This window comes from Sinohyriopsis cumingii, unplaced genomic scaffold, assembly GCF_028554795.1.
Source record: "Sinohyriopsis cumingii isolate HCF-2022 unplaced genomic scaffold, ASM2855479v2 utg002183l, whole genome shotgun sequence".
Taxonomy (NCBI): Eukaryota; Metazoa; Mollusca; class Bivalvia; order Unionida; family Unionidae; genus Sinohyriopsis; species Sinohyriopsis cumingii.
The window spans coordinates 102,473-122,050 of NW_028316148.1; the positions used below are offsets into that span (position 1 = coordinate 102,473).

Consider the following 19,578-nt stretch of genomic DNA (forward strand, 5'->3'; position numbering starts at 1 on the left):
TCCGTCATTTATACAAGGTAGCAAGCCAAAATCCGTAACATTGTATCAACGCAAAATGTCAAGACAGCTGGGGTTTTTTGCAGTCCACGAAACATGTTTTAGTTCATTCAGAAACAAATAAACAACCACAACGTAAAGAGCCTCTTACGCGAGTGTACATGATTTGTTTACAAATCAAAAGTGCTGGCGTCTGAGTCCATTGTTTATTTACAAAAGAAAGTAGTATTCACGTGAATGCTATATGTGTATTGTCGCGCGTGTTCAGTATCGGGGAATATTGAACGATTCTGTCAATGCAAAGTTAACGGGGACAAAAATGAGCATATAATAATAACATTATAAAATGCACCTGAAATGAATTATATGGGGACAGGATAAGTTCAGGGTCTGTGATTTTACCTTCATATCTTTTTCATAAACATTCGACTGCAACAATGTAGGCGTGCAGGTAAACATGAACTGGGTAAGTCAAAAACGCGATGAGAGGTGGCACAACAAAACATACATATTCGACAAAAAGTAATTTTAGAGAAAGTTTATTAAAAACAAAATAAGCACAAGAAAATGAAGTTGTATATGAAACAATAGATAAACTAGCACAAAAGGAAACGAATTGCAAACCAAATGTAAACTTTATAACAGAACTATATCTGTGCTTGAAAGATAAAGTGCTATTTATAATATGAGACAAATCTTGTATGAGGTTTGCTTCAGAATGGGTTTATCATTCAAATATGGGAAAAACTAAACATTATCTTCTACAAATTCATCTGACAACGTAGGAAAACTTTGTTTGCATATAAACACTATGATATATGACGGTATCATTATCACCATCATTATCGCCATCATGAATTAAAATATAAGAAAATGATGCTACAAGTCTCTATGTTTCAGAAATCAAGCAGGTGCCCGAAGAAATGACGATGACCAAGACAGGTGCGGTTTGTTTACTTGATTTGCTTCATTTTAATCATTTATATTCTACTAGTTAAACAGGCTAGTTTTGTCCACACCTTCGTGTACTGGTACCAGGGCACTAGCGTTAAAGTAGATGCACATTAATGACATTCACTAACAGTCTTGAGAGGGAACGTTGCTCATTACAGTTACAGAAATACGAATCGATACCATTAATTTTGTAGGAGATCACATCATGATAAACATTTTTTTAAAAATGGTCGTTGTTATATTTTCATTGGAATGGCATTTATACCTTTCTCTATAATAACAAAATATATTTACAGGAAAATTTAAAATGAATGCTGAATAAAATAGTAAGACAACGTTCGCCTTCATACAATCAAATGTACGAAAAAAAACATCCTATTATGTATTGTGTTTCTTTCAAGTGTTAGAAGAGAACTCAGGTTTTACACTCTGCAGGTAATTGTCTTCGAAACGCAGGGTATGTAACTTGTGTTCTCAAAAGGTTTGTTACGTAAAGCGTGTTGTGTGAATAATGATTTCTTATTTTTTTTAATTTCTTTTTAGAGACAAAGTTTCTGAGAATCAGACTTCATGTATTATGTGGCGGTCCTCTTTCTGTAAATACTGAAACCCATTTATGTTTGGATTCTGGTCAGAGATGATTCATTTGCTTGTTAAATAATTAAACACAAAGTAATTCTTATTGATCCAATTTGCATCATTTTATGTGTATATTGGATAGATAACTAAGATAATTATGTTGGCACACACACAATCTGGCTTTCTTGTTTTACTAAACATTTTACTTGTGGATGAGCTAATTTATTATTGTCACGTGTATGAGATTAATTTATTTAATTAATTAGTAACTTAAATACGTATTTACTCATATACAAGCTTACGTACCTAATTAAATTTGTTTTTCTTATACTTCTTATGCGCTATTTATCCATGTTTCTTCCACAGAATAGAAACAGGCGAGAACGGTCGGACTTCCCCAGCAACCATTCCCATTTAACATACCCCCACTCCTCCGTCTTTCCCACCTTGTATTCCACCGGATTCGACTTATTTTAAAATAGACAGACTTTTATCATCACGACAAACGAATGTCCACGACGATCAACCTGTTGAACATACCTTATCGAATCAAGATAGAGAGAATGGTGAACATAGCGGAAGGAAGAAGAAAAGGAAAAAGCATAAGAAGGGCCGACATAGAGTTCGTCCAGCTGATGAAACTGAAAAAATTACTTTAACAAAAGATACAGGATCCTTACATCCCGATGCTAGCGATAATAAAAGGCACCACGATAAAAAGAAGAAAAAGAAAAAGAATAAAGAAAGGATAAAGAATAATGAAGGGCCAGATGACAATTCAGCTGTTTCGGGCAAAACTGTTGTTCCACATTCTCAGTTTGGTGAAAACGAAATTTCATTAGGTCACAAGAGCAATGTTACTTCAGCCCCCGACATTACGTTGCCTGAGCTAATTCAAGATGGTACGACGAATAACGTAAACACATCAGAAGATTGTAACAAGAGTACTCAAGTCAATGAAATTATACACCAAGAGAAGAAAAAGAAGAAGCGGAAAAGGGAAAGAGATTTAACACAAGAAGGACTAGAAAATACGGTTGATAAAATGTATGTATCTCCCGCATATCCAGCTACTGATGTAGGTCACAAACGCAATGTTACTTCAGCCCCCGAAGTTACCATGTCTGACCTTAATTCAACATGGCACGGCTAGCAATTTAAACACATCAGAAGATTGGAACAAGGGTACTCAAGACAATGAAATTATACACCAAGAGAAGAAAAAGAAGAAGCGGAAAGGGGAAAGAGATTTAGCACATGAAAGACTAGAAAATACGGTTGATAAAATGTATGTATCTCCCGCATATCCAGCTACTGATGTAGGTCACAGGCGCAATGTTACTCCAGCCCCCGAGGTTACGTTGCCTGAGCTAATTCAAGATGGTACGACTAGTAATGTAAACACATCAGAAGATTGTAACAAGAGTACTCAAGACAATGAAATTATACACCAAGAGAAGAAAAAGAAGAAGCGGAAAAGGGAAAGAGATTTAACACAAGAAAGGCTAGAAAATACTGTTGATAAAATGTATGTATCTCCCGCAACTCCAGCTACTGATGTAGGTCACAAACGCAATGTTACTTCAGCCCCCGAAGTTATCATGTCTGACATAATTCAAGATGGCACGGCTAGCAATTTAAACACATCAGAGGATTGGAACAAGAGTACTCAAGACAATGAAATTATACACCAAGAGAAGAAAAAAAAAGAAGCGGAAAAGGGAAAGAGATTTACCACAAGAAAGACTAGAAAATACGGTTGATAAAATGTATGTATCTCCCGCAACTCCAGCTACTGATGTAGGTCACAAGCGCAATGTTACTCCAGCCCCCGAAGTTACGTTGTCTGAGCTAATTCAAGATGGCACGGCTGGTAAAGTAAACACATCAGAGGATTGGAACAAGAGTACTCAAGACAATGAAATTATACACCAAGAGAAGAAAAAAAAGAAGCGGAAAAGTGAAGCAGATTTAACACACAAAATACTAGAAAATACGGTTGATAAAATGTATGTATCTCCTGCAACTCTAGCTACTGATGTAGGTCACAAGCGCAATGTTACTCCAGCCCCCCGAAGTTACGTTGTCTGAGCTAATTCAAGATGGTGAGGTTAATAATGTAAACACATCATAGGATTGCAACAAGAGTACTCAAGACAATGAAAGTATAGACCAAGAGAAGAAAAAGAAGAAGCGGAAAAGGCAAAGATATTGTTCACACGAAAGACTAGAAAATACGGTTGATACAATGCAAGAATCTCCCGCAACGCCAGCTACTGGTGTAGAAAAGGAAGACAAGATCGGAGATAAGGAAGGAAGAAATAAAAGAGAGAAAAAAGAAAAGAGATTAGGTTATACTGTACAAGAAAGTCTTAAGTAGCATTCATACGGAAAAAAAATGGAACAATAGCGGTTTAATACATCAACATCTCTAGATTTTAATTTTCGACACAATAGTGACGGAAATGTTTATTTTGAAATTAGTCAGTCATAGTATTTATTTTGAATAGAAGATTGATTAGCAAAAAGACAAATCTGGAGAAGAATTAAACATATAAGATTTTATATTAACTGGATAGTGTAGATTATTAACATTATTCAAGAATATATATATATATATATATATATATATATATATATATATATATATATATATATATATATATATATATATATATTGCACATTTGCTAGAGATATGTTATGCAACGCATAGAAAAGATCAATGGTTGGTAAGGATAGAACCATTACAATTATCCACAATGTTCAGATAATATGTGTGGTAATGTGAAAAATATCTGGTTGTCTAGCAATTTTGCTAACATCATAACGTTTGTTAGATAAAAATGTATCTTACCTCTATTATACATGTGACCAATCTAAGCATGATTGTATTCCATATACTGTCGTTACAACTATCAACGTATTATCAACAAACTGAACTATATATTTTTGTTTTTATTATTTCCATAAGTGGAATATAGCAGTACTTTGAGGCTATTGGCTTGAAGAAGCCAGTGTAATCAATCGATATAATCTAGATGTAAGTTTAAGTGTTTTATACATGACATTACTAAGCCATACATAGACCTTAGTATCTCTAATATGTTTCCAATTGCTCTACATTTTACGTCTTTTTGCACTATGCGTATCATTTCTACGTAATCAAAAGCGTTTGAAAATTAGTTAAGACACAAACTGTGTTATTTTCTTTATCTTTTTGAAATCACTAACTTAGAATGGCTAGTAATATAATGTTATTCCTTATAAAAATCAAATTGAGCATTCATAATAATATCAAATGAAATGCTCGGGTCGAGTCTTTGTTTTGATCTGATGGCACAATATCGACGAAGCATTGTTGCCCGTTTATAATAATTGGCACTGGTTGTATAGCACAATGATATACTCATTTTCTCCGCAAGTATATATTTTAGAGGAGACGCTGAAAAATAATGCTTTGCAATGCCATATCAAGCTATAGCATTAATAATAAGACTTACTTGGCGCTATGGGCATAATTTCTAAGCGTCCGATGGACTTTTGACATTTCTAGAATAATTCTGTAACTTTCTATTGGTTGGGATTGGTCAGGTGATGCAAAATGAGCAGTGTTATTTGTCACGTGAGGTATGTTGCTTACTACAATTGCAGTAGACAAATAGCTGTCTAATCTCTTGAACAACTCATTCAAATGTGAATGTAGTTTGACGTTTGAATACATGGTGTGACATTCCATATTGGATGGATATAGCCGCACTGTACTTAGTGTAAAAAAACACCAGGCTGCAAATTTACTACATCGTTAGTGCGATTAAATAACCGTAGTGTTGCCCTCGTTTCTGTCGTTTCAACAACTGGTTGCGCGACATGTACATGTTGTTCTTGATGAAACAGCAATAGAGGCTTTTGCAACGACCCCGCTGATAGTCTGACACATCCTAAATTAGTCATTCTTCCTCGAATGATAATGCCCATCTCTGCCAAACAGGTTACTTTAGTAGTTTTTGAAGAGACGAACGTCTGAAGCTCAATCCAAGAATCAAACTAGGAGGGAATCCTTTCCAAGGCACTTTCACCTCTTTAAGTCTGCGTTTGCATTCTTCGTTGATCGAGAATGAAATCGATATCATACACGTCGTCTTCAATTCTGGTAACTCCTTTTGCTAAGGCATATAAACTGTTCTTTTAATATGTATCCATTCATGTCTTCCAATTTATCGACATAAGGATCGCATTTAGGTACTTATCCAGTGACAAGAAAGAATTCGGTTGTCCAGTTAGACAAGTAGCCTTTGTCAATGGTATTTTTGGTATCTCCAATACAGAAGCAATCTCCAGTCTTTAACACCACGTCTTTCTTTCGGGCGGTATGTGACGGTTAAAATAATTGATCAAACACCGTCACTTCTTTTTTAGAGGCCACTTCTTCGGATCCACGTCTAATGGTACGGTTGATTGTAAACATGGAGGGGTCATGGTAACACGTCCATATACTTGAGAGCACGTTGACGTGTAAAATAGTAGTTCATACTTTCTTTATAAGTTCGAAGAGATTGACTCTCGTTTCAGGCTTTTGCAAAGTTAAAAATGAATGTGTCTTTTTCAATTCTTTTTGAAAAGCCTGGTTAAAAATGTAGTGTCTTTGTTTGCCATCGTAGAAGATAGCGAATACTTTCATTTTTTTTTAAAAACCGTAGTAACACTCCTACTAACATCGAACGTTTGTAAGGAACTAACAATGGTGACTTTGACAAGTCAAATATTTTAATCACGATTGTATGCTTCAAAATGAGAGAAATCAGCTTGCCATTAATGATCGATGTCAGCCACTTTGTTTTGATCTCTAGAAAATGTTGTTGAATGTTAAGTGTTATATTTTAGGGTATGTTCAAGTATTTCTTAATGTTAAGTGTTATATTTTAGGGTATGTTCAATCACTTCTTAATATTAAGTGTTATATTTTAGGGTATGTTCAAGCTCTTCTTAATTTTAAATTTTATATTTTAGGATATGTTTCTTAAATACAACTGCTGTTATACATTATATACCATTTTCGTCATTGTTTAAATTTGTCCGCTGTAAATGTTTAATATAAATCAGAGAATATTCAGCCTTTGTCTCTCCATTTCATTTGCTATTTACAGCATTTGATTTGATATGGTTCATTATAACTACAAGTTCTGTAACTGTTAAATGTTTCCTTTGTCTATTTGTAGCTGAAACCCTCTTTAAACTCTGGATTTTGTATTAACCCAGAACAATTTTAAATTTGACTTAACTCGTGAAGTATATTTCGTCTAATCGTTATGACACATTAAAATAGTGTCGACAAAACATACAAATGCCAGTAGGAATGAAATTGAAGTTTCAAAGAAAAAAATATGATAAAAACTAAGTTTAGCAAACGACTATGGACGATTTCTTCATAAAAATTAAAAACCAATGATCCACGTAGATGTGAATTTAGCAAAGCATTGTGAGATGTTTGACGTGAATTTCATAACGAGAAAGCAGATTGTTTAAGGTAAGGACAAGAAGACACCACGGCGTCGAAAAAACAACAATGCACATCACGAAATGTTAAAAGCACACTATCTTAAAAAGGAAGCAAGTTCAGGCAACACAACAGAGTATTTCGAATAGGTGTTGGGTATATTTTTAAGGGTTTTCTTCATGTCGTCTAAACACAAAGTTGTTTTGTAGGTTAAAGCGGATAATATAGCAAATATGTACAAGAAAAAGTCATAGACAGGTATAGTTTTCATATACTAACATTATAATATTTCACCAAAATATATTCAGGTCTCTAAATGAATTCACAATATTGATTTATACAAGTTACTATAACTAATTATTTGAATCAATATCGGCTCTTAAATTTGATACTAAGATAGCGTCGTACTTGTAACGAATATACGAAAGTAAGTGTGTGATTGATCAATAAGATTCATTAATGTTCATGAATTGTCTCAAAGGCTGCCTGTCGATATCAACATGGTACTCCGAGATTATACTCTTAATGTTCTCGCTCTCTGGATGCATTAAAACTTCACTAACAATGAAATAAGCTGTCATTTGACTTTAATGTGTCAAGTTATGTCGTACTACTCTCATAATTATGCAACTTGATTATTTCAGTTCAAAACTTAAATAAACTTATAAACCGTTACGGTGTGCACGTGTATAGGTTACCAATAACCAATTTAAAGGCAAAATAATAAAAAGAACCGAGTTGAACAACTCTCCATAACAGAAACAAAAGTACACAATTAAAATTTGGTTATGTGCGAATGCATTGAAGTATATGGCGTATGCGTACATATGGACTGACTTCATTACACACTCTTTCTTTTCACCGGCAGTGCTAGATCATTAATAGAATGACAGCGTTAGCACATGAATCTGCAACACCAATAATGGTACTGGTATATAGAAATATTGAACATTTCTAATAGTTTAATGCGCACAACATATAACTGCATTCAATTTTGTCAGTCCCGCTGCAAAACTATTTTACATAAACAGACTATTTTCTAACCGATAGTAGGGCTTTATATGACAATGTCTGATATCTTGGGAAATTTAGAAAAAGTGTCGAAATATTTCATGTATAAAAAATTTCATCATTCAAGATCGGATAACAAGAAATAAAGTTATGCACATTTACATAGCTCTAAGGCTCAAATGTATTCTAGTAAGTGGACAGGTCCTTGAAAAGGGTCGTTTACATTATATACATGTAGGGAAAATTAATTCAAGCGCTATAGTGAAGTGAACAGAAAGCACTTATTTCCAAATTGCCATGGCTGATTCTATATAATATGGGTAACGCTAATTATACCTGACACTCATCATCCATATATTTCATAAAATTAAAATCAATAATAATAATAATAATAATAATCAAATTAATAATATTCATCTTCATTATCATCATCATCAACATCATCAGTTTAGGTCTGAACAAGACAACTGTATAATGTTATCATTATTAATATTTGAAGTAGTTTTAGTAGTAGTAGTAGTATCATAAGCCAAGCCACGTGCACTTTATATATAAAAAACGAAATATAGATATAGGAACAGAAAAGGAAAATAATAAAATACACAGGAACAAATGTACAATATACTAGGAAGCATTTTCCATACAAACGCCTTCTCGACTGAAGGTTTATAAATAAGATCTTCAAATTATGCATATTTCATGCGAAATATTAGCTTAATTCCAGTGTTGTGTTTATCAGCTTAGAGGATAATATGTACTGACTAGGAAATACAAATGCAATAAATATTCTTAGAAACAAATAATAAATCTCTTATGAGGCTTATTTTTGGTAACTTACCCCAATAATAAGGGACAAAATTAAATTACTTTTCCGGGTATATGACTATTAGAATACAAATCAAGTAACTAATGTTCGTAATCCCAACATTAATGTGTTAGTCAATTAAAACCAACCTCTGAAAATATTATAATTTTACTAAAGGGATAAGGGAACAATGGCTACTATGGTCAGCTTTAATAACTTCTATGTTATATTCTGAACATGTAATGTTAAAACGAAAGAACGTGTTCTTATGCATTTATCATTCTTCGCTATGTTATATAATGTGCGATTTCTTTCTATAAGGCAAGACTATGTGACAAGTAATTGCAACAACAAATAAAAGCACAATACTGAATGGTTACCATACATAGTTTACGTCAGAAAATTCTCAATATATACAACAATTGAACATATATATATATATATATATATATATATATATATATATATATATATATATATATATATAGATATATATAGTAACGAACCGAAGGTAGAATTTTGCATATGCAGAGCATGTTAGCCGGACCTCTTACCAGGAGTTACATAATTTTGGATCTCGATATTGGCTTCAAAAGTATTTGATCATTGTGCAAGCGGGGCTTTTGCCGAATGGCATATTCGGGCCGGATTCCCCGTAACGCGCCAAGATGATGTGAAGAAACCTGGACCCAGACGGAAAGAATATCAAACGGTAGGGGTGTCAACTAATTAGGGATGAGATAGGCTAGAACTTGGGCTGGGAGTGACCGATACTTTAGGCGGGAAAATGTTTCATTCTTAGTTGTAAACGCGCACAGATCCAAGAGAGACGTATTGTCTAGTAAAGCAAAAAGAATATGTTGAGGATGGAATTTTTAGCTAAAAGCCACTCGTAAAAAGAAGGTAATTGAACTGGGTAATCAAGCTTCTCAAATGAAGCTACCGGTGTGTCGTGAGAGTCGGTGCTGATATATTCCAGGGTGTAAGAAGTGACGACGTTGACAAAATCAAAAGGGAGACGTGGAAACTTCCATTGTGTACACAAGAGGCACAGTGTATAAAAGGAGAAAGAGGAAGGAATCAGGAAAGAAGAGAAATTAAATGAGTGCTTGGGAAAACTCACTGAACAGAGACTATCTCACAATAGAATAGTAATTTCTATACGACAAAGTAAAGAGTAAAGGGCATTTGGTCAATCCGGCCGTTATTGTATTATGATATTGAGCTGAAGATGTATGTCCTGAAATTCTTGCATTCGTATATTTTGAGTTGTTATATGTATTTAGAGAGTAGGAACTACTGACTGGGGGCTCGTGAGTCATTAAATTTTAATGAACACAATATACCCATGTTCGACCTTCCAAATATTTCAGCGACCCAGCTGATACCAATATTCATATGAATCTTATTTCTATCTAATCCTTTTCTTCCCATATCAGCTTTAAAATTCTGGCCTATCTCTCTTTGTTTGTCTCTTAATTTTCAATGATGTCCGCCACCTGTGAATACTTAATTAGATTAGTCACTAACGGAATTTGTCAGAGCAATCCCGGAAGAAGAAAAAGACTACGGCAACTGAACTAAGAGGAGGAGGAACCTCTTTATTCTAAACTGAATATTTGAATGTCGTTGAAACCTAACACGTTGACTACTTTATAAAATGGTTAATGTCAGATACTTTGCTCAGCAAATCGTTTTCTTTCCTCCAAACTTTATTTAGATTGGAAGAATGGTGAAATGTATGAGAAACGGCGGCAATGGGGCTTTTAAAAGCTGGCTCTTTAATGCTAAAAATACTTCAAATTAGCATATTGTCAGACTTGACCTGTTCTAGCGAGTGTCATGCACCTAAATACATTTCCAAGTCTCAAGTGGATTTCGAATTTACTATAGCGAGTTCATTAATATATTATGGATGAAGAACTGTAACTAAGACTAATGCTAAGTTCGGTCCCTGTAATTAATACAATGGAATGTTTTATTTATTCATTTAGTGAGTTATCTAGTTTTTATTTGATATTCATATATAATTTCATAATGTGTCAACTAAACCCTCGGGATTAAGTAGCTAGTTTTGAAATGAAAGATAAATGATTGATTTCGAGGTATGACACTAAATGACCCTGTTAAGCATATCTGGTTTTGTGATTTGGCAATTTGGATGATACTGTATTTTTCATACTGAGAATATCATCCACCAATAATATTTTTTCATCTGTCATGTTAAAAGCGTCTTTTTAGTATTGAACGTGTTCAATTTTGTCGATTACTTTGAACATTTTTAACTTTGCCTGCGTAATAAACTCAATCCAGACAGTGAACTTCAGACTGTCGGGATGGATAAAGAGTGTCAAACTACTGTCCTCTTTAGCTATTCCCTGTTGCGTCAGTATCTCTAGAAAGGAATCCCACAAATATCTTGTTAAATATGCTGCTTCTCTGCTGGGATTTCAAACTGGAACTTCTTACATTTCACCGAACGTATTCGAAATAACACGTGATATACAACTACTGTCTATTCCTCGCGAGTTAAAGGTCAAGATACCAATTATATATATTGAGAGAATGAGAGAAGGGGCATTAGGCTCCAGAATGTCCCAAATTTCAAAGCAAATAAAACTCAGAAGATAAATGGTGGATATATATATATATATATATATATATATATATATATATATATATATATATATATATATATATATATATATATATATATATGTGTGTGTGTGTGTGTGTGTGTGTGTGTGTGTGTTTGTGTGTGTGTGTGTGTGTGTGTGTGTGTTACCATTGACAGGAAAAGTGGATTGGTCCTCGTAGTGTCATAATAAAATGAGAGCAAACAGGACAATAAGCGAGAGGATGAGATGTTTTTTTTCTAAAAGAAGAAGACCTCATACCCGTCATGAAAGTCAATTCAACTAATAGACAGTGAAGATAAAGAAGTCATGTCCGTGACGAAATTCGAAAAAGAGACAGACAGTGGGCACTTTGAAGTGTTAGGAAATTTTCATTGTGATTCAGAAAAGAAAATACAGCAAAGAAAACGTAAATGTCACTGTCTTGTTTTTTACTATGGAAAATTGAAGATATGACTTCTCGATCGAATCGTGGGAAGAGAGACTCAAGTTTTGTTTGATTTGGCACTCAGTGAGTAGTATGTCTCTTTTAAGAAATATCGGTGGCTATGAAGAGGACCGTTGGGTGTTTTTTGTACAAAACTCATAGACTTGATATAATCAGCTTTAATTCTCTCAATTCCTTTCCACAGCCAAGTCATAATCATGTTCCTCTTGCTGCTGCTTTGGTAGTGGTAGTAGTGGATACTGCTGCTGCTGGAATCTCAGTTGCAGTGATAAAAGGCTTAGAAATCTGCTCACTTGAAACCCTCTTTCTCGTGATGTCGTGTAAAAATTATGATCGATTTGTCGTGGATCCTTTAGCTTTTTCAAAATGTCTTGATACAAACAAAGTATTGTATTTTCATTCCATTCCTTACGTCCTTTACACTTCAATCTTCTTCTTCTTCTTCTTTTTCATTCCGTTTCCTTATTTCTTGCTTTTGTTGTTACTGAATAAATAATTATTCTGCTTCTTTCTGACGCGGCTTACAGATACATTAGTAATCGTACTACTGTCACTCCGAGTATGCACTGTATCCACAGTAGACGCTCCTCATTACACTTTTCCGTTGTTCCTGCAATGTTACTTACACTGCTCCGCAGTGATGAAGGGTACGAACGCTGGTACCCGTTCTTCTGGTTTCAAGAGGAATCAAGCGGTCTGAAAGAACTTTGTAATGCGAATTTGAATTAGTGTAATATTTCCATCAGCTTCGATTTAGTCCTAAGGTATATATACAAGTTTAATATCCCATTCATTCACCAGTTCTCAAGACAATACTAATGTAGATTCATCAATGATCATCTCGTATAATCAGTGTAATTTAGACTGTACCATGTATATGCACTATTACAAGAAAAAATAATCCATCCAAATGGACGAGAACAATTAATGCGGAGATGCAACGGTGCCTGAAACGGGTCTTGCAGTACTGATTCGCTCTGCGACGACGTTTATGGAGAAGAAGACTGGTGACGAATGCCGCTTAATGTTACGAATAAGTAGCTAACAAGTCCAGGGCCTACCATATCTCTAGAAAAGAGAAATATTAATCCTAATTGTCTTGTATGTATGTATGTATGTATGTATGTATGTATGTATGTATGTATGTATGTTTGTATGTATGTATGTATGTTGCACTTTAGGCTTTATAATTGCTAATAGGCCGAAAAGTGTGCATGTATACCTGTATGCATATAAATGTGAGTGTCTGTCTGTCTCTCTGTCTGTGTGTATGTATGTATGTATGTATGTATATGTGTATGTGTTTGTGTGTGAATGTGCGTGCGTGCGTGCGAGTGTGTGTATTTTAAAGCAGATTCCAATTAAACGCTGATTTAAAAACGTGACACTGTTTGTTTGACTTCATACGAGGTACAATTTGTATAAAAAACGAGCCTGATTTTGTATCAAATATTCGATTTAATGCAATTCCCATGACATGTATAATACTAAATAGTATGGATGAAATAAATAAACCTGACTGGTTCATTCAGTTAAGTTTAATTTCTATCTAAGATAGTTGTGATGTAATAATAATAATACTTTATTCAGTAAGTTAGTCAACAGGCCCATATTACAAAATATAACACAGATAAATATAATGATCGTCATGGTTTAAAAAAAGTTAATTATGGTGTTCATCATGAGAAAAGCGGTGCATTATTTTATAAAGATGTTGCCACATCTAAGGATATTATTCACCATTAGGGATACAAACATTTGACTCATTACGGATACAAACATTTCTGCAGATGGTAAGATATATTAAACTTCACTGAAGCATTTCTTTCTTATATAGTCGTAAGCTGGACAAACACAAACAAAATAGAATTCATCTTCTACCAAATAAACATTATTTGTCCTGCATAATTCAGAATACTTGTTATTATTCTCAATCGCACTGTGCCTACCTGTCTCTATTTTCAGCGTATTTGCTAAGCATCTAAATTTAGGAAGTAATTTCCTTAGAATTTACGATCGTCCACATGAGAGGTATTTTTCCGGTCCTAATTCAGTTTTATCCATGCTATAATATCCACATTTAAGTCAATTATGAATACCACTTTGACTGTTTTGTAGTGTTGGATTCTTGACTCTTTGCAAAAATAGTACGAACAATTGTTTTTCGTCTCGAACGTCTTGATTTAGCTTAACATACTCAAAACCGAAACGAAATAACATGTCTTTAACTTTCATGTAATCTTCTCAACAATAAATTGCATTGGTGTTGGTATCGAGTTGAAAGCATTCCTACTACCTTCGAACATTATGTAATGCAACGTTATCAAAGCGGGTATCATTCACACTCCAATAACACAATCACATTATTGGTAGATTTAGGAACACCTAAATACTGCTTGCAAAAATGAGTTTTCACAATTTCAATATCTGAACCAAATTCAAATCCACAAATTTCTGACCAATAGCAAGCCATTGTTTTATTACCGAATCAAACATTTTAAATGCATCCTCTACACTAAAGCAGCCTAATCGTTTTTGATAATTCCAAACTTTGAAGTTGCTTTCTTTGCCTAAGCTGCTAGTATCTGCTTTGATTTCGTCCAAACCAACTTTGGGGTGAAAGTAAACCCATGCACTTGTAATAAGGCACACATTCAATACGACTTTCTTTGAAAAAACATACCTTCTTTTACTTTAGATATCCCCATTTCTGCAAACAATGATTGTACTTGTATTAAGATTGACCTTCATAAGTTCTGAAGTAGCTTTACTGTATCTGCACAATTAGCAACATCAACAGCTTAAAGTATTGCAAACACACCATCAATATCTTGGGAGATAAGTAGACTTTTGTCGCATTCGAACTTCAGCTGTGTAATTAAATCATTATTTAAAGAGAAAACATGATAAGGCTTAAAATACAACCTTGCCTTGTACTAATGTACATTCGATATAGCTAGTTAAACCTGATTCAGTTTTCTTCTTTGACAAGGAAATGGACACCATATCCGGTTAGTCTCAATACTGTCTTTAGTTTTGATTGTGTTTGTTACGCTGTCCATGTTTGATGGTGTGTGTGCGTGTTGCTTGTATAATAGAGAGAGAGAGAGAGAGAGAGTTGTCTGTGGTACTGTTCTTAACGCCGAATACTAACGTAGACCAACTGTACATATATTGAAATATTTTTATTACCTCTTGTTGGTTCTCCACTTTCCTTAGTTTCTATTCCAAATTAATTTCCATGCAACTTACATAGATCGATAAGTGATAATGTGAATGGCATATCTAAGCAAATGTTTTTAGTGCTCTACTTTGATCATTAAAACTAGATTTCTTTTTGAAATCATACGAACGTATTATGTTAATTTAATCAATGTCAAACAAGAAACTAAAATAATAGGACAAACTTATTAATATGCAGAGGTGATTGTGAATATCCACAAAAGGCATATAACTACATTTTATAGAGTTGAAGAGTTCATTGACGTGGTCACTACACAGCTGCCAGTAGTAAATCTTAAGTTTGTATATGCACTAGAAGCACATGTCTTTTTTTAAAGCAGCAACAACTGAACTAAATGTGCATGATTCATTACAAATGTCAAGATCGCAGTGTAGGATGAATACACATGCCCCTTGTAACCCTATAGAGGGGTTTCAATTTTCACTTTCACTGCTCATCTAATATATATTGGAAAGAAACAAATGCAATTTTGAAAGCGTTTTTATCGTGTAGAACGGCGCAAACGGCTAAGTGCAGTTGAAGGAGGCATTCAAATATATCATATGGAGAATTCCACCTTGATAGACAATCAAATATAAACTGGTGTGTGGGCAAGTTAATTTGTTTTGTTTTTTTTTGTTTGTCCGGCAGTAAGCTCCACAGAGGGCAGAACTGGTTGAGGGAACTGTGCAACGTTTCCCTGCTACAGTGGTACTAGCAGAAGCTATAACAACATTAAATGCGATGTGGATGGAATAGTAAAGCATGTGACCAAAACATCTAACATATTTCTAAACTGTCTATTGATGATCGTGTCTCAGTATATAAAAAATATAAAAGACATTTTCTAATATAAAGACCCACACAAACATAAATCCCATGCAACTGCGATATAAAGTCAAAATTTAAGATACCCAAGGTAAATGGCGTTGAATGACGCAATATGTCATTTTATGAAAGATAAAGCACAGCAAGGTCATTGTGTTTTCAAAACACGTTCTATGTAAACAGTTTTCCCAAGATACTGTTAATAGGGTGTCAAGCAGTGAGATATATGAATAGTTATATGATTGGGTTGAAAGTGATTTGTTTTTATTATGTATAGAATGGAAACGTCAGGCCTTCTAATTTACAAATGAAGTTGTATGGAAGTCTTTAGGAATTTGCGGTAAACTTATGGATTCTAGCGGGAACCGTGTGTTTAAATACAATGTAATTGATTAGAAAACAATACGCGTCCTTTATCTTTGTGGGATTAAATAAAGACACGATTGTCATTATCTCGACTAAGTATCGAAAAAAAAGCCTTGTACTTAAAATTATCAAGCCGGCTACATAATTAATTTCAATGCACGATTTCTTCTAATATAGTACAATTCAATACTTAATTAACAGTTGCAATAAAATATTATTATAAATTCATCCTCTCAATTCATATCTAACCACAACAGTAAATAATTTCAAGCTTCATCTTAAAGTAGGAATAAAGACTTTGTTGAGAAAACCTCTTTCATATACATCAACACTTCACCTATGTCGTAATGGCATTTTCGGATACAAAGAATCCCCTTAATGGAAATATACAACAACTCTGCTCAGGTTGCCTAATTAGTTAGAGTATCCGCATCGGATACAGGAGGTCGCGGGTTTGAATCCCAGCCGAGTCAAAGACTTATCAAAAAACGAATCTAGCAGCTACCACTGCTCAGTATCAATAGGGTAATGTTAGGACTGGTCGACCTGGTATCAGGATAATGTGTCACGGTGGGACATGATGCTAAATGCCTGCTGCATGATTCCTCAGCTTTAGATATACCTATAAACTGCCACAATGCACATATCATAGCGATATTCCTGAAAATTGTTAAAACTACGATAACAATTTAATGACACACACATTTATTGAAACGGGTGTTTTCGCGTCATAAAATAAACCAACACACTGTATTGTCGCCGATAATAAAGTCACAATGGCTACACATAGGCAAGATTGTACAGATGAGAACATCACAAATACACGCATACATACTGTATTGGCCAAATTTTCTGGTTTAAACGAGTTAGTCCTTACACTATCTGCCTTCCCAATGCAGTCCTTAACTCAGTCAGAAATGTTGGTATCAATAACTGTTAGGAGAGTTTCAATGTACAATGGAATCTCATTTTTAGCAGCCGAATTAAAACTCCTAATTGTTCCACTTAGGCCGCCTACATTTAAAACATTGCTGCATTGTTTGTTACATTGTTTCATTGACCCAGCTTGTACTTTTAAATCGGAGGTTGCTACTTTAAACATACCGAGTAGACCTGCCAGTGCTCGAGGAATGTCCACCGATGACGTTGCTTATCACCCATTGATTTGGTATGAAGAAGATTTACAAGCTTTTGGTTGGTTTTAACAGCACGTTTAACACATCGGTGGTTATGTCTTTCCAGCGAAATGGGAGATGACTATCTTCACACTGATTCACCGATACAGCCGATCAAAGATGGCGTGGGCAGGAATTCTAAAAAAATGCAATGAAAAATGGGGATATGAATTATTTATACATGATGTTAATTCAATAATAAGTAACAAGGATTGTACATTAATGAAAATTAACATATTGTCAACAGCAGACAAGTCTCAAAAACATAACACAATGTTTTTATTTGACAACTATCTTACAACTAACCGACATTGTAAAAGTTATCTAACCACTTTAGCTTTTGATTTTGTATGTGTTTATCGAAATTCATAAAGTTAAGAAGGACTTCACTGTTTCGAAGTTTCCAAAATTATAAAAATATATTGTCTAGATATTCTGTAAAATGGCAGATATATACATATAATGAGCAATTAGGGAAAAGACAACACACTAAATAAAGGTTCTATTTCAAATTCTATTTTGGTATGACAAAATTATATTGATCATGTTCAGATATTCTATTGAGATTGTCATGCAGGAATGTATCATGTCATTACATATTTACTGTTAAAAATGTCAATTCAGTACGGAGTATATGAAATGCATTGGAATTACTCTTTGTTGTTTGAAATATTCAGCATGCCATTTGCCATTTTTAATTAGGACAAATTTGAATTTTTTGGTAATTCTAACATAAGGGTGAAAATGAAATGTCGTTAAAACGAGGAAAAGAATAATTTTGTGCACGAAGAAAATGTAAAGTGTGTATCAGAGTGATAAATGCAGTCGTTTAGAGCGAGCGAAAGAATAATTTGTAATTTTATTTTATGCACTACGAAAAGTGTGTATCAGACATATCCTATTAATGACTTAGCCTAGTGAACGATTTATACATACATGTATATTTCTCAAGGGAATCGCCTCTGAAAACATTGTTCACGCGCACATAATGGTCAACAGCTATCGGTTACCTGACTTGGTCACAGTTAAGGGACCAACACAATCTACAATAATTCCACTAAATGGTTCGTCAAAGGTGGCAATATGTTGTAGGTGAGCGTTGGGAATTTTCTGATTTGGTTTTCCTATAATTTGACAGGTATCACAAGATCCACAACATCACTTTTGATTTGGAACAATAGACGTGATTTCAGAGCTTGTGATAAGTTTTATTGATCCCTAAATGACCAGCTAATGGAGCTTCATGGGATAGTCTAAATCATCCTGTCTGTAAAATTTTGGAACTATAATTTCATAGTCTACTGACCACTCGTCGTCAGCATGTACCTCGGGATGTCTCCATTTTCTCACAAGTATTCCAGGAAATTCAGTAGCTTCACTTTTACTAATGTCCCTTTGAAACAAGCAGGAGATCTCAGGATCTTTTTTCTGTTTGACGACAAGTGGGTGTCTTTTATCACCCTAATTACAATAAACGAAGGAGTAGTTAAAAGAGGATCAAGACATTCTGATTGATCCAAACAATGAATGAAAGTGACCTCATTAAAAGCCTGATCAATACATGTGTCATCTTAAGGAATACTTTCTTATCTACATCATTCTCAAGAGCTTTCTTTACCATAGCTTTAGTAACTGCAGAAGCAGGAAATAAATCAGGGAATTATTTTTCAATTGGATCGACTTTCTGATCCAAGCAAGGTTTGTCAGTTACAAGTGCATTAACTGCAACCTTCTAAGGAGCTAGGTCGTTGCCTAGTAACAAATTAATGCCCTCTACGTGTAAAACAGAGACTGTTCTGACTGTCATGGGTCATGAGATTAAATCTAATGACAAATATACACGATGGAGAGGAACACTAACAAAACACTCTCATCAGAAGAAAACTATTCAGAAAAAGGCAAATTACCGGACGATAAAAGAAAGGAGTAGTTAAAAGAGGATCAAGACATTCTGATTGATCCAAACAATGAATGAAAGTGACCTCATTAAAAGCCTGATCAATACATGTGTCATCTTAAGGAATACTTTCTTATCTACATCATTCTCAAGAGCTTTCTTTA

At 34.2% G+C, this 19,578-nt stretch overlaps 1 protein-coding gene across 1 annotated transcript in view; it reads left to right on the plus strand.

Annotated features, from left to right (window-relative positions):
• The window catches only part of LOC149770960 (uncharacterized), a 30,896-nt gene extending 24,255 nt beyond the window's left edge, over window positions 1-6,641 (plus strand). Inside the window, exons 9-10 of the mRNA XM_089948936.1 lie at window positions 898-939; window positions 1,897-6,641. Of these exons, the coding sequence (XP_089805062.1) occupies window positions 898-939; window positions 1,897-1,901 (47 nt within the window). The 3' untranslated portion in view covers window positions 1,902-6,641. The remainder of the gene's footprint in view (window positions 1-897; window positions 940-1,896) is intronic.
• The last annotated feature ends 12,937 nt before the right edge of the window (window positions 6,642-19,578 follow it).